At 38.3% G+C, this 26,781-nt stretch overlaps 1 protein-coding gene across 2 annotated transcripts in view; it reads right to left on the reverse strand.

Moving 5' to 3' along the window:
* Positions 1 to 26,781, reverse strand: part of LOC137291725 (protein c-ets-1-B-like) — a 56,148-nt gene that overhangs the window by 11,815 nt on the left and 17,552 nt on the right. The window contains exons 1-3 of one of the 2 annotated variants that reach the window (XM_067823208.1): positions 11,667 to 12,288; positions 2,393 to 2,512; positions 91 to 291 (exon numbers count right to left, since the gene is read on the reverse strand). In XM_067823208.1, the coding sequence (XP_067679309.1) occupies positions 91 to 291; positions 2,393 to 2,512; positions 11,667 to 11,820 (475 nt within the window). In that variant the 5' untranslated portion in view covers positions 11,821 to 12,288. Of the gene's footprint in view, positions 1 to 90; positions 292 to 2,392; positions 2,513 to 11,666; positions 12,289 to 26,781 lie in introns of those variants that run through there. The other variant, XM_067823199.1, reaches the window with a different exon arrangement.

Consider the following 26,781-nt stretch of genomic DNA (forward strand, 5'->3'; position numbering starts at 1 on the left):
AAAATGCATCAAAAATATGGGGAACATGTCATGTATATACAAGTCTACTATCTTTCGCAAATCCGTTACAGATACATATGTCATATTTACCTTTCTGTAGAATGTCCAAATGTTCCCATAAGATATCGCCAACAAATGGTGGACAGCGACTTAGGAATTCTTCTTTTTCCATTTTACAGAGATCTGCTCCCTTCACGGCAAAGTTGGCCATGTTAATTCCCTCTAAACTGAACTCTTGTACTGCCCAGTTTAACCACTGCACCACATGGAGGGGTGACCACTGCATGGGGTCTACAACAAAAGTCACATCAACTCAATTCACCCTTTCCAATATAGAGTTACTTGTGAATGAACTGCTGACATAGATTTCATCAAGTCAAAACATACATGCTCCACAAAGTCCAAGAAACTTACATCAAGCAATAGCTTTCTATGGGAAGTTCAATTTAGTTTACTAACTTGACAAAACGTCATTTAGATATGACCCAATGTGGTAAGGTATTCTCGAAACTTTTGTAGACCTACAAACATTCCAAACATGACCATTCTTAACACATTGGCTAAGGTTGAAGTCAAGAATTCTTAGGGCTATGAACGTTTTGAGAATAATGGCCCTGATGAGCATATTCCTGAAACAGACAAGATCTCCCATAAAAGCAGGTGACAGTTATTTCTTGAAGATGTACAGTATCAACTAACCCCATGTTGCCTGAAGCAGAGGCTGAGCATACAGACAGTCTCTCATGTCGCCTGGTCTGTGAAGCCTTGCTGTCACCTCTCTTGTTCATATAACTAACTAGCGCTGCTACCTGACTTCCCGCTCAAACAGTCAAGGTGTGCTGGCTTCACACTGCCTGCAGGCAATCTTATATACCCACATCAGCTCCACTAAATGGATTTGTTAATTAGTAATGAGTTGGTGTTCAACAGTTGAACTATAAATAGAGCTCACATCATCAATATTTTACGTATTTCATACTGGATGATAGCTGGTTGACAATTACAGGGATGATTTCTTCTGCTTCTCTCTGGGGAATACACCAGTGTCAGGCATTCAAGTTCTTACAGCTAATCTGCCTTTCACTATTCAACTCTCCAGCCATACAACCAAGTTGCACATAAATCATACTGTTCAGTGGTTGGATGAACATTGAAACACCTACAATGAAGTCTTCAGCTGTAAGACTGATTGACTGAGTTTGGTTTTATATTGCTTTTAGCAATATTCCAGCAACATCACAGCTGGAACACACATTGTACCTATGTGGGGAATCGAACCCGGGTATTCAGTGAGATGAGCAAACACTGTAACCACCTTGCTACCCCACTGTCCCTCAGCTGTAAGAAAGTCACATACGACATCTCAAGTGTGAAAATGTGATGCCTTTTCCTGTGTCCAACACATATAAGATAATCCTACCTGTTCCCCTCAAATACATGGAAAAGTCTCATCATCAGGTCCTGCATGGAAATCACTATCATTTAGCTCGCATCAATCAAAAAGCAAATATCTCAGTTACAGTGTGAGCAATTAGTGAAATGGAGTACACGGAATTGCCAGTGCCCTTGTGCCCACACTGGAAGGAAAATAATCCCCTAACCCTTCAATTGATTATGTTTTTATATGGGGATTTATTTGCAAAGGCATGCTCACTAGCTATCAGGTGCCCCGAAGATCCCTCTTGTCCACCTTTTTAATATCAAAATGGACTCATGTGACCAGGTACTAAATTGCAATCATTTTACCTTGCGCTGAAATTTGTGTATATGCCAGGATTCAAGCGACCTGGGGTCTCCCAAGTAACGAACAGGAAATCAAAAACTTCCGGTGTAACTCGGAGACAGACGGCACCTAATAGCGGTGGCTGCCCTTTATATGCTAAACATCACTGCCATCATCTGCTCTCTAATTTGGGATATTGCTCAAATTATTGTAATAGAAAACAATTCATTGTCACAGGTATCTAAAATCTGTTAATTTCATTTTGTGTCTTTGTTGTCTGCTATTGTTGGCTGTCCACACCAAACTGAACCACTGTTTGATATTGATAAATATTAATACAGGAAGCTTAATGTCGGGCTTTGATTTCAATTACATAATTTGTAACACACTTTGATACCTTGCCAATTAAAATGCAATATCCTTGTGAATCTCAACAAACCAGAACCAGATATCGTGATAAATTATTAACACTTATTAAAATGAATCCAATCTGCAATGGAATATCTAATTATCGTCAACAAATGTCAGTTTTCTACCAACGCACTGAATTCTTGAACAGGTAGGAACAGTAAAACTGAACTTATGTAAAATGTCACAAAATTTATAAATAAATTGACTATTTTTTTTCTGATTGCAGTGCTGCAGGTAACTAGCTAACGATGTGCTTACCTTTAGGAATATTGAGTCGAGTTTGTTCCTTCTCAAAAGCCTTGAAGCTCTCAATGAGGGCCTGGGACATTTTCTGTGTGGTACCGGGGGTGAGAGGGGGGACTTGGGAGGAGGGTAGATCTGAAGAAAAAACACATACACCATACAGCAAACTGACTCAGAAAGACAAGCCATCACACTCATGCAAACAGATCCTTTGACAGCACACAGCAGCAGCCAGTTTGAACACAATGAAGGGGCTCCAATGAGCATACAGTCAACTGAATATCAAAAATAGAATCGATTTTATTTCCATGAAAAATAGGTCTGCGAAACACCTTTCAGTATGATAAGACATCTGTAATGCAGAGTGGATATATAATCATATGTGCCTGTTGGATGTGATGAGGTACATGGTGTGGACAGTGGCTATTTCACACACACGGAACAGTGACTAGGCTCTCCATAGCAGGGGATTAGGATCTAGTTAACTAAGCATAGGCTGACCTATCAGTCGCAAAACTGACTGGTTTGTAAAGAAATATTTGTATAAATAGAACAAGATGTGCAAGGTATAAAGATGCAGGAGGCAAGTAGCTTCACATAAAATCAGCTCAGTGCTAGAATAGCCTCTGATGTTCAGCACATGTGAGATAGTTCTCTCTGCCTCTCTTGTGTTCAAGCCCATCTATCAGGCTTCAGACAGTAACATAAGCACAAACTGACCCCGTTTACAAATGGCTGTAAACAAATCTTTAAAGAGTCCTCCCAGTAATTACATTTTATACCCATGCCCTGGTTCGGGATGGAAATCTAATTAGCATTAATTGACAGTAATTAGGGAGCCATCGTTAGACTGTTAGATGTTGAGAAGGAAGATAGTTAAGATGGCCAACACATAAGGTAACAGAACTCAACAGCTGGAGAGTTGGTGGAGAGAAAGCAAGTACCAGGCTGCGTGTGATTCCTGGACCTTCCATCTCGCGCCGATGCTCACTCATCAGACATTTCCTTAGCCCTAGTCTAACATTTCCTCCATACACACATATACATGCTGGGGACAAAAACACATTTCTAATCTACGCTAAAGATCGTATCTGTGGTAACGAGGTTATTCATGTGTTGAATGGAAACTTGTTATGAAGTTAGTTTATAAAACGCTTTTCAACCTCGAGGGAAAAAAGGCAAAAAAATTATTGTAGAATTGTAATGAAGTGTGTAACTAGAAGGTGAACGATTATTGTGCTGAATGTTTTCATGCAGCTTTTGCCTATTTTAAAACAAATTATTTTAGAGTCTGTATTTCACAAAAAAGACACATTTGTATTTAATTCAAAGTGAGATCTGGCTCCCTGTCAGTGGTAGATGTCAGTTGTCTTTTTCTCCCATATGAATCAACTTAAGCATGGACAGGTTTAAAACCAATCAGAAGTGTTTCCGCATCTGGGCTTTCACTCCAACGCCAGCCATTCATAACTAGTGGATCCTGCGAAAGCCATTGCAGGCTGGTGCACTCCTCGGATGTGAGCCTGGGCCTCAGGGACTCCACTTATCTGGCTAGCAAATATAAACAACACACGAAACCAACTGTACCTACATACCGCCTCCACAGACTACAGGAAGTAAACCCTGTACCATGACAAACGCATGCTAAGTCAAAATAATCACATTACAATTAACATGCTTTGAAAACATGTTGCTCGAAATCTTTTGAAACTCTCCATTTCTGCATTATGAAGGGAGACTAATAAATTAGCATGAACCTTTTTAAAATAAAAAAAATACTCCCTAGTTCCAGAGATGGGATGCGAAAATGGGACAGACGGGCATGTTTTTTCCTTGAAAATTGGGACCATTTGGCACAGGATGTCAAGTAAGACAGAAGGGCTCATTAAGATTTTAAATTTTCCTGTCTATCTTTAATTGGTGGTTCGTTGCCAGCAGCTGTGCTAGATATGCCTAAGTGATCAGGCGGGATGTGTGGCCGGCCATGTGTGGAAGACACCTGACGTAGCTCAAAGGAACGCCATGATGCATGACAAGGTGAGCTGACTGTTGACAACATGCAGCCATCCCAATACCAGGACGTCCCACACTGCCATGATAGAGGTGCAAAATCCATGGCAGCTTCAACTAGTGGAGGAGCTCTCCCATCCCTCATCTCTGTAGACAGTAAATACTAGCTGACTGGAGACAGTATGAGGGGGAGTAGCAGCTGGCTTCTACACCCCACCTTGGCTGGCCCTATGACCGCCTCAACTTCAGGCAAGTCAGCCATAAACAATAAACTTCCCAACTTGTACAAGACACACCCTTTCTCTCATGAAATGTTTTCATAAACATGTTCTTCGTACCTAACAATTGATAAAACAAGATAACTTTGTAAAGCATACTGCAAAAAATCTAGTCATTGTTCCCTAACACGAAAGTACATGGTAAGAATTTCTGATTTTCTACATACATAATCCCCTTGTAGCTGACTACAGAGTACATGACTAACAGGTCTGTAGGGAGCCTGTCACTGCCCACTTCAGTCTCCTGGTGCGACAGCTACTGTCAGCTATATCATTCTGTGGCAGCAGCAGCATCATCAATCACAACAAATCAATTGCCAAATATACCACTCTGACATACTGATGCAATATGTCCGGGGATGAGCAGGTTGTGCAACATTACCATGGCTGTGGGATATTAATTACGGACTAGTCGTGAGAAAATTCCGCCTGCCTGTGTACTGACCAATTGTCTTCAGGGCTTTCCAGTTAACGTCAATCCTGTCTGACCACAGGTCCGAATTATAGCTACTCATTATTTCTAGAGGCTCTTCATTAATCATAATAACAGATAAATAAATACATGCTGTTCAGTAATAGGATTTGGTTGCTGTTAACATGGTGACTGTAGTCCTAAACCAGCGTACAATCACTATGCCGATTCACCAAACAATGAAAACCTTGTACTGTACTTTACTAAGAATACATGACTGCATGCTGCAAAAGGACTTTCCTATTTTTTTCATCTATTTTCTGGTAATTCATTTTCTTCGATGGTTGACAAAATTAAGTCTCTAATGTTCACAATAGATTTAATGCTGTCTTGGTAATTTCTTCTGTGAATTACCCCAATACTGGACAATAATGCCTCTGCCCTCCACGCCAAGTACGGTTTGTTCCCATGAACAATGAATATACAGAACAAATATTTTTCCGTTTCCATCAAAAGCCTGACAAACAAAACCATGTCGTGCAAGCCATTATTGCTGATCAATACATTTTCTGCGTTAGTTGATCTAATGCCTGTAGAAGTAGACAGCCAACATTTACCTAGCTGATGCTGAAGGCATACATTAGCAGGGAAAACAGCACTGCTGCAGCACCAATAAACAAGAGGTGGATCAGAAACACTCCTCATTGTCCTTCCTTCCAAAAATATATAGTCAACATTATTTTGCAAAGACAAATATTTATTGATGATGTTCTGCACTATGACCATATCAAAATAACTTTCGTAATTGATTTTTGGAATTCTAAAATGTATCTTTACAGGTTAATTCAAAGTCAAAAGTGAGGAGTAGAGCATTTTCACAGAACAAAGTGCCAGGAACAGGCTTTCATCCACCAGGGTGAATGGACAGGGCTCACTTAGGCTTCTCTGCCATATAAGGATATGGGATCAGAACTGTAACCAATGAGAATGTAGCTCCTTGACCTATGACCTATAGAGGGGGATGAATGAAAGGTGGGTACTTGAGGCAGCTGGATGAGGGGCGAGGAGTGAGGGGAGGGGGAGAGAGAGAGGAAAAGGCTTGAGGGAGAGGGGGGAGGAGGGTGCATCTGATTGGAGTCTTTGCAAATCCTTGCCAGGTTCCACAAGTGCTCAGTCTGTTCCATATCAAAACATCCCAAACATAACATTTACCCACAATCTTTTCAACAACACCTTGGGATGTTGATGCTTGTCTACAAGAAATTAGTATTTTTACACAATAACATACAACTAGCCATTCCTCTCTGTACCTTTTTTCTCAATGTACATCAGAAAAAGTGTTTTTCATCAATACTCATGTCTTTCAAATAGACAAATATCTTGTTTCTAACACACATATCGAAATAATGTTATTTTACTATTTCAAAGAAGCTTCTATGAATGTTTTTCATAAATTCAGATTTTCAGCACCTCTACATTGGTATGCTCTGTGGTACTTGTGTGCCGTCTCGTGTTGACCATGAACACACATTATTTACACCTGGCAACTAATCTGGACACAGCTATTGCCTCTATTTTCTGCCTGAGTGAAGCTGGTAGTGGCTACTGACTGGTTCCCAGGCCTGTGAAATCATCCCAGTCACAAAAGCCATTTAAGCTGCCAGTGGAGGGACATGTATCACTGCCTGTCTATTCTCCTCCCCTCACTACATAAAGGAATAAAACTGTCACCAGCAATCAACACATGGGCCAAATGCACCTGTTAATCATTTCCTTTATTGAAAATCCATTCAGTATCTAACATAAATTACGAATAATTTACAAATCAACGTAGAAAGTGAAATAAGAAATGTATAATGAAGTACAACTCAAGTGATATCATTTAGACAAACCAGGTCAACCATTTCTAAAATGATGCAACATTTGAAATGATGTACTGGCATCCGATTAATCAGTTATTCTTACTTTAAAGCATGTATCCGATATTCTTAGCTTAAAGCATGGCTATATTCAGTCCATGAATACCTATGAATCTGTGGCACACCTCCATCTCCAAACACCTTCACAATATGGAATACGTTTGTCCTCATCCCCCTAAAACTAAAGTACAAGTTTCACTGATGCCCTCAGAAATGTCAAGACACTCCAGACATTCCTGTGTATTAAACTGTTTTTTATCATCAAAGCTAATCAACAGACTAAGAAATTCTGAAGTTGAAATTATCAGTTTGTTATAAACTGAAAAATGGTTGACTTGTTGAAAGCTGGAACAAGTACCTCTCAGGAATGTGTTCCATTCACTCAACATGTGATTACTGAGAACAGACTGACATAGTGTCAGATGGGGACAGTGACTGTACACTGTCCGTGTGACTGAAGTCTGCATGTTTACACCAGAGTCATTCACAAAGTTTATACTTAATGATAGGAAAAATTCTCAACTAAAGAAATATGGATAGGAACAACACCAAACTCTATTTTATACAAACTATGGCATGAATGGCTGCCAATAGTCTTGTTCAAACGCCAAGAATATATGACATATTCAAGTGGCATATCATGAAGCAACAACATTAATTTATTCCATCACATCCTGTAGCTATCTGTCAGATAGCTCTCTTTCTATGTGTCACCTCTCACACCACAAAGGCCCGTCATCATCAGGAGGATTTCACGCAGAAATTAGCCCCATGTGTTCAGCTAACTGGGGATGTAATTGCCCCTTTAAGAAGCTCATTATGGGGGGTAGGGGCTTGTGAAAGATTTGCTGTTGCATCTTTGAAGACATGTTTTCTTAAGGGTGAGAACCACCCCTGGGGTTGCGAAACTTGTAACGTTGTAGTTTTAGGAAAGGCTGTATTAATCTGTCTGATATGGTCTCACAGTGGAACACTTAGTGACGCAATCTACAGCACTGAACCTCACCTCACCGCCCACATCATCTGTTAAAAGTTGAAATGTACTAGTCGCTGCAAATTATGGTGCTACTAGAATTTATAGTTTGATGAATAAATAACTGTCTGAAAGGATTTGTGCATTCACTGTTAGATATGCCACTCTAAACTTGAGAGAGGTGCTTTAAACATATTTATTTCCTAAAGAAGAACTGAATTGGTCAACAAGCAGTATGTTGCTTATCTGAATATCCCTCTGGGAATACAAATAAATTATAGATATAACAATTTTGAGGAGAAAAGCATGCTATTAACAAACATACAGCTTTCTAGAAATGTAACAATCAATAACTGTAAATATAGATGTATATAACATTAAAACTATTACATTAGTGGTCTTACACAAAGTACCAGGTCTAGACTGACAGTTTTTTCACTTTCGCTGCAGAGTTAATTCGGTAGGTGATTTTGTGTGCTAGTGATTTGGTACCTATGAGAGTGTGGGTTTGAAAAATGGAGAAAGTACTAGAATTTTACTAAGTCAGTACTCCCAAACATAACACTGATTATATTTGACCACTTTCTAAAGCAAAATTCATAATTACAGGGGTGAACTAAAATGCTGACTGGTGTAAAGTTTGTTTATAAATATTGAAAACAAAGGTATAAATTGTCTGGCAACAAGTTAATAATGAGAGTAAAGCTACCCCAAAAAAAAAATAAAATAAAAATGTTTAAGAATGTATAATACATAAATAACAAAATCATGCATGGATGATGCTACGTGATGTGTTTTGGGCCTAATTTAAAATGCATCAAATATGAATATAAGGTGAATATAAAGCAACAACATGAGCGCCTGAGTTTATACTGGACAAAAAAAGTTCGGGATTTTGGTATTTTTAAGACGGATATTTTATCAGTGTGTCAATGAACAAATAAAACAAATATTCAGAATTCTACAATAAATATATATCCCTACCTACTTTTGCCCAGTACATATCCCCAACTATATCTGCTGCAAGCCATTGCCTGCTATGTTGCTTATGAGTATCGTGTTTCCTTGTACACTTCTGTAATGCTTTTCTAACAAGCATGACAAATTGTAATGGTTCCGTATACTGGTGGAAAAAGACTGTTCCCCAGTCTTCTGTACATGACACATAGCTATGTCAACAGGCTCAACCATTCTCTCCTACTTACTCTCTCCTTCAACACCATTAATGTCGGGCATGGAATTTTCACCATTACAAAACTCGAGTTGAACACTTCCATACACACAGCAAACATTGTTTACACTTCACACCTCTCTTCAGTAATGACCGATGACACACCTAGTCAAATAGTTGCTAACTTCCACAATTCTATGTTGATGTTATCCATCAAAATGTTTCTTGAACATTGCATTTTTATATAATTACCTCTTTCCAAAAGGCATCACAAAATCTTGTTTCTGCAGCTATCAAGTGTACTAAAATTCAGGTTATTGGGAAAGAAGGTATACCAACTTTATGTTCACAACTTATAAACCAATGAACAATCTCTGTCAAAACAAATCCTGATTGTCTTAAATCTCCTTTCTCACTGTCTTAAGGCAATTAATTGGAAAGCAAACAATCCAACATTATGTCAACACTGAAGGTGTCAAATGGCAAACACCGTAATTACATTAATGACGAAACAAAGCTACAAGTGTCCTCTTATGACCCCAGGCTGTAGAAATGCAACAATTAGATGGATCATTATGGAATTCTGGCTGACTGAGGTGTTGTGCATCATTGGTTGTCATCTTCAACCCAGATGTCAGGTTGGGCCAGTCCAGTGGGAAAGTACACACTGGCTAATAGCTTCTAATTAGTAGATTATACACTACTAATTGTTTCATGTGTATTGTGATGACGGTAAGTACTCCTTCAAAGGCTGGTCTAAATGTGATTATTCGTTAAGTATCGTGGAGTAACGGTAATGACAACTGTGTTTACTAAACTCTGCTGTCACAGATATTTTAGGAATTATATTTTAATAATAGTAATAACCAGTGAGAAAACATAGATCTTAAAAGAAGAGTTGTATATATATATATCTCCATAATATATTACATTTCACATTAACTTTAACCTTTCTGTTTTTATGGAGTTTTCTTTGTATAGACTTCTGACCGGCCTTTTACATGCTGCTAAATTCGTTAAGTATTATGGGTAAAGAAAACTGTATTTCTTCATTTAGATTCCGGTTACAACTTTTTTTTTAAATTCCACTTTTTGGTTACATTTCACTTTGGTTTGCAATTGTTGTTGTTGGTTTCAATGAGGAAAGTATTAGATTATGCTTTGTCAACATTTTAGTAGATGTTGACTGGAGCAACATTTCCCCATCAACTAGTACGTAATGTGTTCACATTGCTGACTTGGAATTGAAAGTGACAATCAGTGATGTTGATGTGAAGCTGCTAATAGTGAAGGAGGTTCTCCTTGTATCTCATGGTCTAACTCCCTGGCATCCTCACCAAAAACATCATTAACTACTATAAACAAATTTTCCCTTTTCTCGTATATTTATAACAAAAACAGGAACTGGTGTTTATCTGGAAAATGAACACACTTTAAAATCTTCCCTGAGCTTGTTTTCTTACATTAAATTGCTTAGAACGCCAGAAAATGAATCAGTTGGTGCCATTACATCTCAGTTCATAAATACGTTTTCTGTACAATTTGCTGAAGAAGGTACAATTTGCTGAGGAAGAGTAAAATTTGTTTATTATATTGAATGTTGTAAATAAAGTTTTACTACCTACTGTCATGTATTTTTGTTGATTTGTGGACTGTTGAAAGCTGACATTTACACAGATATTGATCACCTGATTCCATGATGAGGAGAGAAATATATCATGTTCTTCTGTGCCAGTTCATCACAACAACTGACACATTCCTCTAGTGTTTTAATTCTATCAAGATTGGGGGAACCATGACAAATGTTTATCATCCTTATTCATGTCAAGATTTCTTATCTTCAACTCACTGAAGAAATTGGAAGAGTTTGTTGTAATTGTCTTGATCTCAAGTTGTGATCATGGACTTGCAACAATTACTTTTTGAATTGAATTGTTTTAGCTCACACAAATCTGCTACGTCATGGACAATTACTTATGAATCTTGGACCTGTATTCTGCTTCACAAACAATATTGCAACACTCTCTCCTTTCCTACAATTATTTGACAATTGTATATATGATAATGACTGTTGCAATATTCTGTCGTAATACTGACCCTCACAAATTAATCACTCTTTTCCAGAAAGCCATCCCAATTTGTTACAGAATGATGGGTAATATTCCCAATAATATATGAAAGGTTTGTTTCAATACAAATTCAATCAGAATTTCTTGAATTATACCTGACACAGAAGGAAGAGGACTGAGTAAAACTCTGCAGTATGTTCAATGCTTTGTCAACTATTAATCATTGTGAATATCATTTCAAAATTGTGGACTTACTACTTGCAGAATATTTAGGCATATTCAGGGCTTTATCAACTATTAATCATTGGAAACATTACTTCATAAACACTAGGAGCTATTGCTTGTAGAATATTTAGGTAACTCAACGAAATGTTCAGAGGTTTATTAACGATTATTCACCTAAATATTATTTCATGAAATGTTGGAGTTACAACTTGTCAATATTTCGGTAACTTACCATGTCTCAAGCCTGAGTGTAAATGAAGATGATGGTGTCGGTGGTGAGGTGCCCAGAGATGGGAGTAGTAGTTGCTCCGTGGGAGAATCATACTGGCTGCTGCTGCTGCCGCTGCTGTGGCAGGACTGCTGCCGGGGGTGATCATACTAGTCATTCAACAGCTACACCATACACAACTCCATGAGAAATAGTGCACTCCGCAGGTCATCACCCACCAGATGTACTAATGCAGATATTCCTAACTATTTTAAAACGCAGATCCTTCACCGGCTTGCAAATTGCTACTGTACTTCTCATGAACCATGTCCTGGTACAGTGGACAGTGGGAATGGTTGTTGCCAGTAGATGGCTAGTCAGTGATGGGGTCTTCTAGTAATGTAACTCCAAATGTCATGACAGCATGTAAGTGTGCTCCCAAATCTAATCACATTTGATATACTGTTGATCAAATTCCCCTGAGTTATCATTGGTCTGCAATCTTGTGTAGTGGCATAGTGAGGTTGATCACAAACACTGCTGAGTGGTAATACTTCCACTACGCTGGCCAGGCGACACTTCTCTGGGCTTATCGCACAAAAACCTTACCATACTCTCTCACAATACACTTACTAGTGTTATGAATGAAGCCTCAATCAACAGGCAGCTCTATAAATCACACTTCACTGCCATCCAATGACCAACCAGCTCATTAACATAATTCATGCATAGCTCCACCCACCTGCTACTGGGCTGGGATTTATGAATGAAGTGTGGAAGGCATCCCAGCTGTTAATCCTGCCAGAATAGCAACCATATGGAAACTACAGTAAGCTGCCACATCCCTCACTATAGTGCCTGTCATCACAACACACAGCTGGCAGGTACTCTCTAAACGCTTCCATGACAGCGGTTTAACGGCAACATATATTGGTGATAAACAGAAATGATGAATTGGAAAATTCAAATTTGATCAACTTTAATGCACCTTATAATGAGACTTGAGGTTGCAGTCTACAAAAGAGAGAGACTTTCTGCTTGGCTAAGCAGGAAAGCTGTGAACAGAAAGTAGCCCCAGGCCAGAGCCTAAATCCTGTGAGACTCCTACACCAGAGCGCAATGGAAGGGCTGAAAGATGGAGGGAGATTGTCCTTCCTCTAGCAGGATGCTGCAGTGTGTGGTAACACGACACCCTCTGATCAAACCCCCAGTTTCCCTGCAATTTGTGAATGAATGCTAGAAAGCTTGATGTCAACCAGCTCTCACCCCCCTCTTGCTCATCTGCCCCCAGAAACATTACAACGCTGCTACGCTTCCTTTCTGTCTGACAACGCAGGGTAACTGTAATATGGCCATGTCAGCAATGCTGCCAGATTCAGCAGTATTTAATGTTTGAGGGAAGAAAGTCACAAAGCAACATTTCAATCCAGTAAAATTAGCTCCTGGAACAATATCAACATAAAAATAAATTAGATCGTTGAAAGGAAAAAAGAAAGCCAACAACTTTTACAACACTTAACATGTAGTTACTACTTGTAAACTATATGAGTGGACTGTAGAAACCATTTATCCTGAACAAATCCAGCTCTTGTAGCCAAGCTTGTAGAGAAATATTACACATTCACGTAAACGTGATTTGGAGGGCACCTGCAGAGTTGATTAATTATTGATGGTAACTCCTCACTGGAACTGTGACAGATCGTCCAGTCTCAGGCCCATCAGATATTCCAGACAACAGCTCAACATATCTGTGGTTTCTTTCATATCCAGTCCATCAAAATTATTATCACGTGAGACAAATTTACTGAAAACACTCAACAAACAATTCTGAACATTCACTGCAAATGATATAAAAATTGAAGCATGAATCTCCATTAATTTTAGGCAGCTTTCGTTGACTCTGGGATAGAGCACCACAGAAGATCTCAAATTACGACTAAATTTTGAGAGCGACATGTTCGCAGTGGGCTCATTAGGGGCAAGGTGTCATGGCTGATCGTTAGACAAAAGTCAACGCAATTATTCACATACTGGTTGCAGGGCTGAAACCATATAATTGCAAATGTTCTACAAACTATCATTTCATTATGTCTGAAATATCGTCACTCAAATGGTCCTGGGATATCATCATTTCATTATCCTTTGAAATTACAGCAAGAGTAGCGAGCTGATTGATCTAATTCAATGAATTAACCTCTTTAAATCTTGACATCTTTATTGTTGGTTTAAAGCAGAGCCACTTTTATTCAGGCCATCATGTAATGAGATTAGTTAAGTCAGAATGGCACAGTCTATACTTGCGATGGTCCCAAATGCTATCCTAGAATACAGAGCACATTATCATGTCTTTCATATGCATAAAAACGTCACAAACATTTATGAACGGCAAAAACAGAATTTAACAGGTATGAAAATGAAATGTCAAATGTGGTGATGTATGTAAACTGATTCATATCTGAAACGGCTGATCTTTAATGTGAAGCTTGGAGGGATAGAGACAAAAGTGAGTCTGCAGTAGACAGCAGCACCTGTCCACTTATAGCGCCACGGTAATGCTGAAACCCATCTAACAGCAACAGTACCCACATCACAAATGCCAAACTATAAGATACCAGGACTAGGCCATCACACACTGCTCAGTCTCCTAGGGTAACCGGCTCCTAGGGTAACCGTCACCAAGGGTAACCGTCTCCTAGGGTAACCGATGCGGACAGTCATATGCAGTGCAAACATGGCTGGCACAAGGCAAAGTCCCCTTCCCTCGTGTTGGATACTTCCAGGGAATCATTAAATTCATTCCTCCAACTGATACAATATCCTCTATTTCATTTATTGTATCTGAAGGAAAAAGCACAAGATCATGAGCCAGATGTGATGTTAGTTCTTGTGGAAGTAAGGCTTCAGCAATCTGCTTCCAGCAACATGCAAATGAAACTGCAAGGGCATATCATATAATTAAATAATTCTTGAAACGTTCGTAGCCCTAAGAATTCTTAACTTTGATCGTAGCCAGTGTGTTAAGAGTAGGCTTAAGAAGTTCGTAGGACTACGGACGTTTCGAGAAAAGCTAGCCTGTTTTTCACCCAAAATATTGCTAAGTGTTCCATTAAACAAAAACCAGAACAAACAACAGCTTTCAAATGCACTTTAAATATAGACAATTTCAAACTAAGTACTTACAAGATGTAAGTTGAGGAAAAATTTATAATCGCTTGTTTAAAACTGAATTATTTTCCAACTTTATATTTTCTGAATTTCAAGATTTTTTTCACATAACTTTGAGTGGTGTATATGTATGTCTACTGACTTGGAAAATATATATTACTGATATTTGATGCAGATTTATCAAAATATCATCCCTACAGTGTCTTGACAAATCACTTTTACCAACAAGCTAGCCATGGTCAACATGCCAATTTATCATGGAGTCTTTAGTGCATCTACTACTGGTGGTGGCTGTGTAGCAATGATAGCATTTCGGTTGCTAATGGTGAAGGTTCTATCCAGAAACTTCCTTCAGTGCCATAAACAAGAAGTTATTATCTATAAATAGAGGATACTAAGAGAACTTTCATGTAATTTTTGCTTGATTGATACTAAATCATTACCTTGTGTAAAAAAGTGTTACTATATAGAAGCGAGTGATGTATTTTGCCTATTCCTCTCCAGCAAAAATTGATGAAAACAGCTTTCAGTGTGATGACTCAACTTTCCGAGTCTAGTAAGTTCTAATATCATAGAGACAGAAGTGTTTGCATTAACAGGACAACATACGTCTTGCTGTAATACACTAGTGTAATATTGTCAGAAAATATCATACTGAAGTATCTCTCACGGGGGATTAATAAAGTTGTATTCATCACCAATATGATCCACCAATTTTCTAGAATGCCAATCAAACAGTAAGCGTAACCCACTGATGTCTGTGCTGCCAATGAAGTATTGGTGGTGTTAGGCTGAAGGCTGTGCAGCCAGTAATGTACTGGTGATGGAGTGCTGTAGGCTGTGCTGCCAAAGATGTACTAGTGATGTACTGGTGTAGGCTGTGCTGCCAGTGATGTACGGCAGTAGGCTGTGCTGCCAGTGATGTACTGGTGTAGGCTGTGCTGCCAGTGATGTACTGGTGTAGGCTAAGCTGCCAGTGATGTACTGGTGTAGGCTGTGCTCTCAGTGATGTACTGGTGATGTACTCGTGTAGGCTGTGCTGCCAGTGATGTACTGGTGATGTACGGCTGTAGGCTGTGCTGTCAGTGATGCACTAGTGATGTAGTGCTGTAGGCTGTGCTGCCAAAGATGTACTGGTGTAGGCTGTGTTGCCAGTGATGTACTCGTGTAGGCTGTGCTGCCAGTGATGTACTGGTGTAGGCTGTGCTGTCAGTGATGTACTGGTGATGTACGATTGTAGGCTGTGCTGTCAGTGATGTACAAGTGATGTACTGGTGTAAACTGTGCTGCCAGTGATGTATTGCTGATGTGCTGGTGTAGGCTGTGCTGCCAGTGATGTACTGGTGATGTACGGCTGTAGGCTGTGCTCTCAGTGATGTACTAGTGGTGTAGTGCTGTAGGTTGTGCTGCCAGTTATGTACTAGTGGTGTACTAGTGTAGGCTGTGTTGCCAGTGATGTACTGGTGTAGGCTGTGCTGTCAGTGATGTACTGGTGCTGTACGGCTGTAGGCTGTGGTGCCAATGATGTACTTGTGATGTAGGCTGTAGGCTGTGGTGCCAGTGATGTACTAGTGATGTAGGCTGTGCTGCCAGTGACGTACTAGTGATGTACAGCTGTAGGCTGTGGTGCCAGTGATGTACTTGTGATGTAGTGCTGTTGGCTGTGTTGCCAGTGATGTAGTGCTGTAGGCTATACTGCCAGTGGAGTACAGGTGACGTACTGCCGTAGGTTGTGCTGATTGTGATGTTTGAACCATGTCCTGGTACAGTGGACAGTAGGAATTGTTGTTGCCAGTAGATGGCTAGTCAGTGACGGCTTCTTCTAGTAATCTAACTGGGTCATCAGGCCATTCATGTAGATGGGTTCATTACATATCACGTTTTTTACTGCTAGTTCAATATTTGAATGTTAAATGAATTTCTTTGCCCTTGGCCTCCCAATCTATTTTCAGCACCAATTTTGCATATCTGAGAGAGATGCCATGTGAAATATTCTGTGTATGAAGAAAATGACTTGACAGTGAGTCTGACACAATTACCTGCAAGTCAGGTCTTAAGCTTAATGTTACCTCTCTGAGTACAGACTCATAAAATGACCCATGTGTTAATGATGATGGGGTTCCTGTCCTTGCTTCTTCAGATCCTTGGCAGAACACTATTCTCTAGCGACGTACTGATCTTTGCTGTGATACCCATAAGTCTTTACACTGATATTGCACAATGTTTTGGGAATAAAACTTGAAAAGTTGACATCAAACACATATTACTGTCATGTTAATACAACCAGAAGAGAAATTATGAAAACTGTCTCTCCTTTGTTCCATGCAAACAAACTATTCAAGTATCTTCTGGCTGTGAAACTGCATAGAGGTGATTACCACACATGACTATATGCAATAAAACTGGAGGCCATTTTTCACATTTAATGAGAAACTGTGGCAGCTAGTAGAGATATGCTACTGTCATGGAAGAGGGATGGCGTAACTTCCATTCTTGTCATTTATGATGCAAAATAACTGTTTTATGGACAGTATGAAAAACATTCTGACAAAGATGTATTTACTCACTAAACTGTAGACATCTGAAAAAAATAAATGTCATTTAAGTGAACCAGGATGTCTACATGCTTAATGCTGACATTCTTTGTTTCATTACCGTATACTACCATAGATAAACTGAGGTCCCTGCTTGACCCTTAAAATCAGTATTAAAATGGTATGTTCTGTACACACTCCATACTAGTATGTAGGGGTGGGTATTGTGGAGAAATTTTCACTTTATGAAATGTTGCGATGCAAAAGCTTACATTCTGACATGTATTGCAATATGTTGAAGAAAAATTTTTAAACCAAAACCTACTTATAATTGAGTTAATTCTTGACTTATAAATCAAACAGACAACAAAATAACCATGCTCAGCTACGCTTCAATAACAACATTTCATAACTTAAGGTCTATCTAGACATGTGATAGGTACCAACAAGGTTGAAGCATCAACTTCAGGTCCATCTAGACAGTTCATTTAGTGGCAGGTGTTGTTGTCCCGGAAGAAATGCAGGGACAGTCCCTTCTGCGATAAATCCAGGACGGGGCTATTCCTCTAAAGATACTCATGCCTATGTTACAAAGAGAAGGTGTATATTCTTGCATATCACACATTGAGTTAATGTTTTCTCATTGTTTTAATACAGGTATCCATAACTGGCCCTTAGAATCCTAATGGATAATATCCATTACCATGGAAACGCTGGTATTTACAAGTACGTGTATGGTATTTATTTGACAAGTTGAGTATCAGTGAGGTGAGGAAGAGACTGTATCCCATGAGTTCATGTCGGAAATTTTGTCATTAAAATGCTGTCTACAGTCACTGGTCCAGTAGGTGTAGTTAATAGTAGACCATGCATTAAATCTCAGATCTACTGACGATGATATCAATGTGCCAGTCAACATAAAGAGATGCTATTTGTTTCTGTTCTCTGCTAAATATCACACACACTTGGGTCTAGACTTGCAAACAAACAGAGAAAATGTTAAACTAAATAAGTTATCCTTGTCAAAGTTTTTTTGGTGTTTCTGATACAGAAAAGTGACTCACTATTCATGAGTAATGTATTCTATGAAACATTTAACAATCCAAAAGGAAGGACCAATGAGGATTAATTGTATTGTAAAGAGAGAAAATTTAGGCAGTGTGTGCATGCGCGTGTGTGTGCATGCGCTCGAGTGTCTGCATGTATACTGTGTGTCTGTGTCTGACATTTGAAACAGACCATAGCAGTTATCTCGCCTTCACCTGCTGCCTCCCTCAATCTATTTATAGCGGATATCTGAATGGCGTGATTCTCCCTCCCCCACCCCCTTCACATCCCATTAATCACAACCAACATCTGGGACACAGGTGACCCAAAAGCTTCATAAGTTCAGCCCGGTCCTGTGTACCTACAAGGTAAATAATCCCCACCTCACCACAAATGCTTAGTCAAGGGTGAAAGTTATGTCAATGTGATATTCTATGGACCTTTATTGCAGACTTTTGAAAAAAAGGATTAGCCAATAGGATGACAGCATCAATGGATGCTGTTGATAGTTAACACTGTGGAACAAGTAACAGGATCTACCCCAAAAGAGATATGCACTAGCTCCAAACATTAGTCTGCATGTACTACTGTAAAACAAGTTCATAGAAAGTGATAGCCTCCATTTTCAACATTGCTTCATACTCATATATACTGAAAAGCAAAAGAAACACAACTGTTGTTTTTTTTTTTGTCAAGTTTTCAAATAGAAGACATAAACATAAACGCTTAATTTAATGACATCTCATATTTTCAAAACTTGCGTTTCTTTTGCTGTTCAGTACATTTGGAGAAAATATTTCAAGATTAAGTTGCTTTTATACATACACTAAAATTTAAGCAATTTTTCACAAAAACTGATAATATCATGAGCATTTGTGAACAGAAAGAAAAGTGACACAGCATTATGAGCCATTATTTGATGAATTATCTAAATACCTCTTCAAGTCTTCAGCTTGATCCCAATTACAGCAAGTTACCACAAAGATGGTGTGTTAGCTTAATGTTTGCACCAGGTGTATTTATTCAACACATTATTTATATCCCTGTCTGGATCCATGAGCCATTAATCACTTAAAGCTAAGAAACTAGAAAAAAATAAAACTTTGTTGTGACTGAAATTAGTGGTTTTTACACATTTGTTGCATTAGCTGGTATATGGGCACCTCTTTCAGTCATGCAGGTGTTTTTCAAACTCATACTTCTTGTCCAAACATAAATAATAGTAATACATGCTTAAATATTTGTCAGTCGAAGATCAGACTAATTTCATTTTTTGTTCAATGGATTTTTGTCTTCAGAAAACTTAAAGGTAGGATGGAAAAAAAAAATCACCAGTGAAAGTAATATTCCTTCAAAAGATTTATAGTATTTTACTTCTGGCAATTTATGACGTGTGTATGAGGCAAAAAAACATACAAAAAAAGTTTCCTGTATGTTAACAGTTTTGGCCATTAAAAACATCAGGATTTTATTTTTTGAATGGGGAAACTTAATTCTTATTTTTTTGTCTTATTCTTGAAACAATATGAACCGCAGATCCGTAAAACAAGAAATAATATTGGTCTGGAATAAAGTGAAATTTAACAGGAATTATTTGTGAAGAAGTAACTTACATTGTCCAAACAAAGCATTTTTTATCGTTTGTTTATACTGGCCACAGAAAAAGTGTTGACCACAGCCTATGCTATCCAGGCAGAGATCTACATCTGACATTCATAAATACATCTGTTTAACAAGGGGACTGCCTGAACTTCATTTTGTTTCCTAGTGAAGGACTTGTTTCCTCTCCACTCCAACTTGTGATGGTAGGTGTCCAACAACAGGACATTACTTGCTGTTAAATCTGATTGTGGTTGTCTGCCATATTTTCAGATTTATAGGAACTTTTATTATCTGAATACAACAGCACATTTTAAAGTATTTTTGCCATACAAATATGATAAGGTTTTCAGTCATTCTCATGATCAACACCGTTATTAATGAACTGTGAGAAACTGACCCCCTCACACAAAATTCAAATTTGAATGCTGATAGAGGGACTCTGTGTAAAATTATTCTAAATATGGAAAATTGCTCAGAAACTTTGTGAGAACCTACATAGTACTTTGAGCCCTGCTACTCGTACCACTAGCGTAATCTGGAGGGCTCATCAAGATCTGTAATTAATTGTCGTTGGCCGAGAGGGAGTGTCACATTCCCCATGATGAAGGAAGTTGCTCTTGAGTTTTGCAGCAGTATTTAACAAGCAGCAGCTAATTAACCTTGACTTCAAACCTCCCACTTGTTCTGTTGAGTGCTTACAAAGGTTACCAAGCTTCAAACGGACTTCTGCGGGCATAATTTTCCTCCAATTGTTTTCGCTCTCCATGGCTTCAGTTTTACAAGATCATACAGAGCACAGTTTAGAAAATGGTGTCAGTGCCATGTTGGCAGAGCAGGAAGTTGGACAAGCTTATCTGATCTCTGATCTGTGTAATTAAACATCTAAGATGCTGATCAGAAATACACTCAAGAAAATACAATGCTTTGATTTTAAGATTGCATGTGAGCAATTAAGTCCTCATGTGAATCTTACTAATAGTATCACATGTACCTCTTTTCAGAAAGAACAAAACAAGAACAAATATTGAATCCTACTACTCACTACATTTTCAACAAAGTGACTGTGTATGACATATTCTTATTTCATTACTGGAAACTGGACTGGAATGTCTTAATCTAGAATGTAATGTGAAATGTGCAAAGCTTGATTGGTGCCCTGGCTTCTGTGATGAACATGGTCACAAGGATACGATAGATTTTCAAAAGTCAACCACAAATGAGATTATATCAATTGTGGTCACCATATTTAGTCCCCAGTGTACACCAGTGTTGGGAGTTTAATTTTCATGACTGATCATTTGATTATCAATACAACCGATCATCGATTAATGATCTATCATAAAGTTAGTCCTGGAGGTCTGACTAGAGAATATTACCGGTCACATGCAGACGTGTCAGCCAATAAAATGAAGAATAGGTGAATAGGCCTTCAGCAAATCATGCTTGCCTCAAAAGGTGACTATGCTTGTTGTAAGAGGCGGCTAACAGGATTGTATGGTCAGACTCGCTGACTTGGTTGGCACATGTCATCGGTTACCAACTGCGCAGATCGATGCTCATGTTGTTGATCACTGGTCCAGACGCTATTATTTACAGACCGCTGCCATATAGCTGGATTATTGCTGAGTGCGTCGTAAAACTAAACTCACTTTCTCAGTCTGTTCAGTTTTACGCTGTACTCTGTAATATTCCCGCTACAAGCATATAGTGGGTGTAAATAATCTGTACTGTGTAATATTCCTGCTATAAGCATATAGTGGGTGTAAATAATCGAGTCTGGATTAGACCATCCAGTGAACAACATCACAAGCATTCATCCTCACTATTGGGTACCGATGACATGTGTCAACCAAGTCAGCAAACCTGACCATCCAATCCTGTTAGCCGCCTCTTACAACAAGCATAGTCACCTTTTGAGGCAAGCATGATTTGCTGAAGGCCTATTCACCTATTCTTCATTTACTCTCTGAAGCAAGATCTAACTCATGCATGGTTTTACAAGTCCCCTTCCCTGCCAATTCCCTAGTACACATATTACATATACAGTATACAGAATGTCATTACAGTTTGAAACGAAACGGTTGAGTTATGGCACTAGATGCTGTGGTATTCAGTGTGGTGGCTGTGTAAAGGTCAAATCAAGGTAAAAGTTTAAAACACTGCAATACCTATAAATTGCCCTCCACTACTAAAACCTTTTATACTAAATTCCATTACATTTGGAACAAAAAAGAAGCAGGTGTAATGGTACCCTTGCATACATGTGATTCTGTCCACTTGAAAATGTTCAGGAAATAATATCGAGGGTAGAATGTGAAGATTCAGCTTTATTGGGGAAGCAGTTTCTAAAAAGATGTTCATACATGAAGCCACAAGACAACAAGATCATAACATAAATTCACTTCACAATCAGGTAAGCAGAAAGTGAAATATGTTTGTTTTATTATCTGCCCATCCATCTCTAGCAAGATATTAAAGTTTCAACAACAGAAAAACAAAAAAAATTACAGTAGAATAGATGAAATCACAATGAAGAAATATTACCTTGCTATCAACTTTGAAATGTTTTAAAATAAACTATTCATGACCATTAATACATAGCTGTAGATTTTAACCTATGACAATTAAGTGGACAGATTCAGGGAACCTACTAAATGACTTTAACATTACCTTATGTCACATGTAATGTCAAGTATTGTCATGTAGCTGGACATTTCTAATCATTTGTAATGTCAAGTATTGTCATGTAGCACGACATTTTTCCTCATATGTAATGTCAAGTACTGTCATACAGCAGGACATTTCCCAATATATGTAATGTTAAGTATTGTCATGCAACACATTTCCCCTCATATGTTATGTCAAGTACTGTCATACAGCAGGACATTTCCCCTCTCGTATGTCAAGTATTGTCATGCACCGATGAAGGAGGACATTTCCTCTCACATGAAAAGGAAAGCATTGTCATTTAGCAGGACATCTATCTTCACATATAATGTCAAATATTGTCATGTAGCAGGACATCTACCTTCACATGTAATGTCAAATATTGTCATGTAGCAGGACATCTACCTTCACATGTAATGTCAAATATTGTCATGTAGCAGGACATCTATCTTCACATGTAATGTCAAATATTGTCATGTAGCAGGACATCTACCTTCACATGTAATGTCAAATATTGTCATGTAGCAGGACATCTACCTTCACATGTAATGTCAAATATTGTCATGTAGCAGGACATCTACCTTCACATGTAATGTCAAATATTGTCATGTAGCAGGACATCTACCTTCACATGTAATGTCAAATATTGTCATTTAGCAGGACATCTACCTTCACATGTAATGTCAAATATTGTCATTTAGCAGGACATCTACCTTCACATGTAATGTCAAATATTGTCATGTAGCAGGACATCTACCTTCACATGTAATGTCAAATATTGTCATGTAGCAGGACATCTACCTTCACATGTAATGTCAAATATTGTCATGTAGCAGGACATCTACCTTCACATATAATGTCAAATATTGTCATGTAGCAGGACATCTACCTTCACATGTAATGTCAAATATTGTCATGTAGCAGGACATCTACCTTCACATGTAATGTCAAATATTGTCATTTAGCAGGACATCTACCTTCACATGTAATGTCAAATATTGTCATGTAGCAGGACATCTACCTTCACATGTAATGTCAAATATTGTCATGTAGCAGGACATCTACCTTCACATGTAATGTCAAATATTGTCATGTAGCAGGACATCTACCTTCACATGTAATGTCAAATATTGTCATGTAGCAGGACATCTACCTTCACATATAATGTCAAATATTGTCATTTAGCAGGACATCTATCTTCACATGTAATGTCAAATATTGTCATGTAGCAGGACATCTATCTTCACATGTAATGTCAAATATTGTCATGTAGCAGGACATCTACCTTCACATATAATGTCAAATATTGTCATGTAGCAGGACATCTACCTTCACATGTAATGTCAAATATTGTCATGTAGCAGGACATCTACCTTCACATATAATGTCAAATATTGTCATGTAGCAGGACATCTACCTTCACATATAATGTCAAATATTGTCATGTAGCAGGACATCTACCTTCACATGTAATGTCAAATATTGTCATGTAGCAGGACATCTACCTTCACATATAATGTCAAATATTGTCATGTAGCAGGACATCTACCTTCACATATAATGTCAAATATTGTCATGTAGCAGGACATCTACCTTCACATGTAATGTCAAATATTGTCATGTAGCAGGACATCTACCTTCACATATAATGTCAAATATTGTCATGTAGCAGGACATCTACCTTCACATATAATGTCAAATATTGTCATGTAGCAGGACATCTACCTTCACATGTAATGTCAAATATTGTCATGTAGCAGGACATCTACCTTCACATATAATGTCAAATATTGTCATGTAGCAGGACATCTACCTTCACATATAATGTCAAATATTGTCATGTAGCAGGACATCTATCTTCACATGTAACGTCAAATATTGTCATGTAGCAGGACATCTACCTTCACATGTAATGTCAAATATTGTCATGTAGCAGGACATCTACCTTCACATGTAATGTCAAATATTGTCATCCTTTGTTTGATGTTTAATGGCTCCCCCAGCCATCTTCAGCTGTCAATGCAACTGGGATATGACGACATGCAACCAACAAATCGGTAAGTCTCACCACCTGATCCCTTTGGTTACTATGACAAGCATAGATTGCTAAGCAAAAATTGCAACCCAGAATTTTACTGGTAAGCATTGTTATGCAGCAGAACATTTGACAATGCATGAACAAGTTTTTGCGTGTTTTTTTTTCTGGAGATGAGCCCATCAACCTTGAGGCTCTTTACAGACAAATACTTCAAAGTCCTCTTTGATATCTGCCATGTGTAGAGTAAACATTTAATAATTAACAAATCAAGGGCGATTAACAGTGACAATTATTATTGTGACTGATGTACATGTTTGCTAAACTTTTATCAGACAAATAAATGTTTGTACTGAATCATTCAATTTATATTTCATGTTATCTTTGTGAATACATGTATTACTACTTCAAGCTTTATTTCTACATAACATCTGTCAACATCCTACAAGTACATAGAGCTGAGAATCTGAAGAAGACTTTCATGCAGTTCCTCTAAGTTTAGAACTAGCTAGCCGAAATCATCTTCTTGGAACACTTGCAGGAACTGCTTGGCTATTGCAACAAAATATTACTGCCACTGGCTAAATGATTGTATCCACCCATGTCATTTTCCTTATGGCTATCTGGGCTCATTGTAATGAAATGCGTAGAACTACAGTCTGTTTGCAGTGAAACAATACTGATGAACTTCACTCTAAACAAAAATGTAAATCAAAAGTGAAATTAAGATTGTGGTCCTTCATAATTTTTCCTTGCCAACGGAACATTTAAATGTCAGAATTTTATTCAACTTTGGATAAAAGTTGTTTAACAAATGATCATAGTTTCAAATCAATATTATTGGTTTGAAGACTGAGTATTTGGAACAATGATAAGCACAGTCGCTAAACAGTGAAACAAATGCACGTGCGGTACATGATGAATGTTAACTTAGACCAACCCTACATGTTCTCAGTGTTTCATTTGATGTGCATACCCCTTGTAATGCAAGAAAATAATTGTGATGCAAGAAAATAATTGTGATTTGAAACTATAATCAGAATGGCGGTCTCACTGCCAAGGGTTTCAACATGGGTGAAGGTGTGCCATCACTACAGGAGAGTTCTTACACACATAAGTCATCTAAGTCATCATTTGAAAATAAAAAAGAAATTTCTCTCGATGGTCAAAAGACTAAGACATTCCCACTTATTGTCAGTCAGGTCAGCACATTCCTTTATTTAAGGAATCATGATTAGAGACAGAAGTGTTTCTCCTCTGTTCTGTCCTTCAGTATAAACAACACAAAGCTTTGGTAATTAGATGCTTAGGAAAATGTGTAACTAAAGACATCATATTTTCACTGTTGATCAGCACATTCTTGATGTCTGCTCATTCATTATGAGTGCCCCACATTTAAAATTTGTAAATGTGTTTTTTTTCACAGTACTTTTTAACTTTGTAGTAGACACCATGACTCGGTGTGATCATTAGCATGGCTATTAACCTTAATGATTATTGTTAAATCTCTGCATGTCAGAAAGAAAGAGGATAGTAAAGCTTTGGATGGGTTCTTCTCTTTATGATATGACACTGGACAGGAGCTGCAGGTGCCCCTTGGCTGCATTGATTATCTTCCCAACCATGGGTGTGGGGGGGAGTGTGGGGGTGTGGGGGAGGGGAAGGGGAGGGGGGAGGAGGGCAGCTTAACCAACCTGGGTCCCTACAACAGGATAACAGTAGATTTATGAATGAACCAACTTTTAGGAGTGGGCTGACCCAATTCATAGGTTGTAGGCATGGCAACAGTTGGCCTTTGCCCCAGCAACAGGTTGCAAGCAGGCTATGGGGAGTCATGTTACCAGCCATGAGTGCTTGCACAAGCTGAAGTACACCAAGAGGTGAAATCCAGTCAGCCTGACCCTGGTGTATCTACCTTCACATCAAGACTGCAGTACATGGGATACAGGCATTGAGCTTTGCAGCATCAAATCACCTTAAACAAGATTATTATTCTCAACTAATGCACTGGTACTGCTATTTTCCTGTTTTCATTTTCATATATAAGTTCAAGATTTTTCTACAGTTCACTCTACCACTTTGTTGGGTA

Source organism: Haliotis asinina, chromosome 1 (assembly GCF_037392515.1).
Source record: "Haliotis asinina isolate JCU_RB_2024 chromosome 1, JCU_Hal_asi_v2, whole genome shotgun sequence".
NCBI lineage: Eukaryota > Metazoa > Mollusca > Gastropoda > Lepetellida > Haliotidae > Haliotis > Haliotis asinina.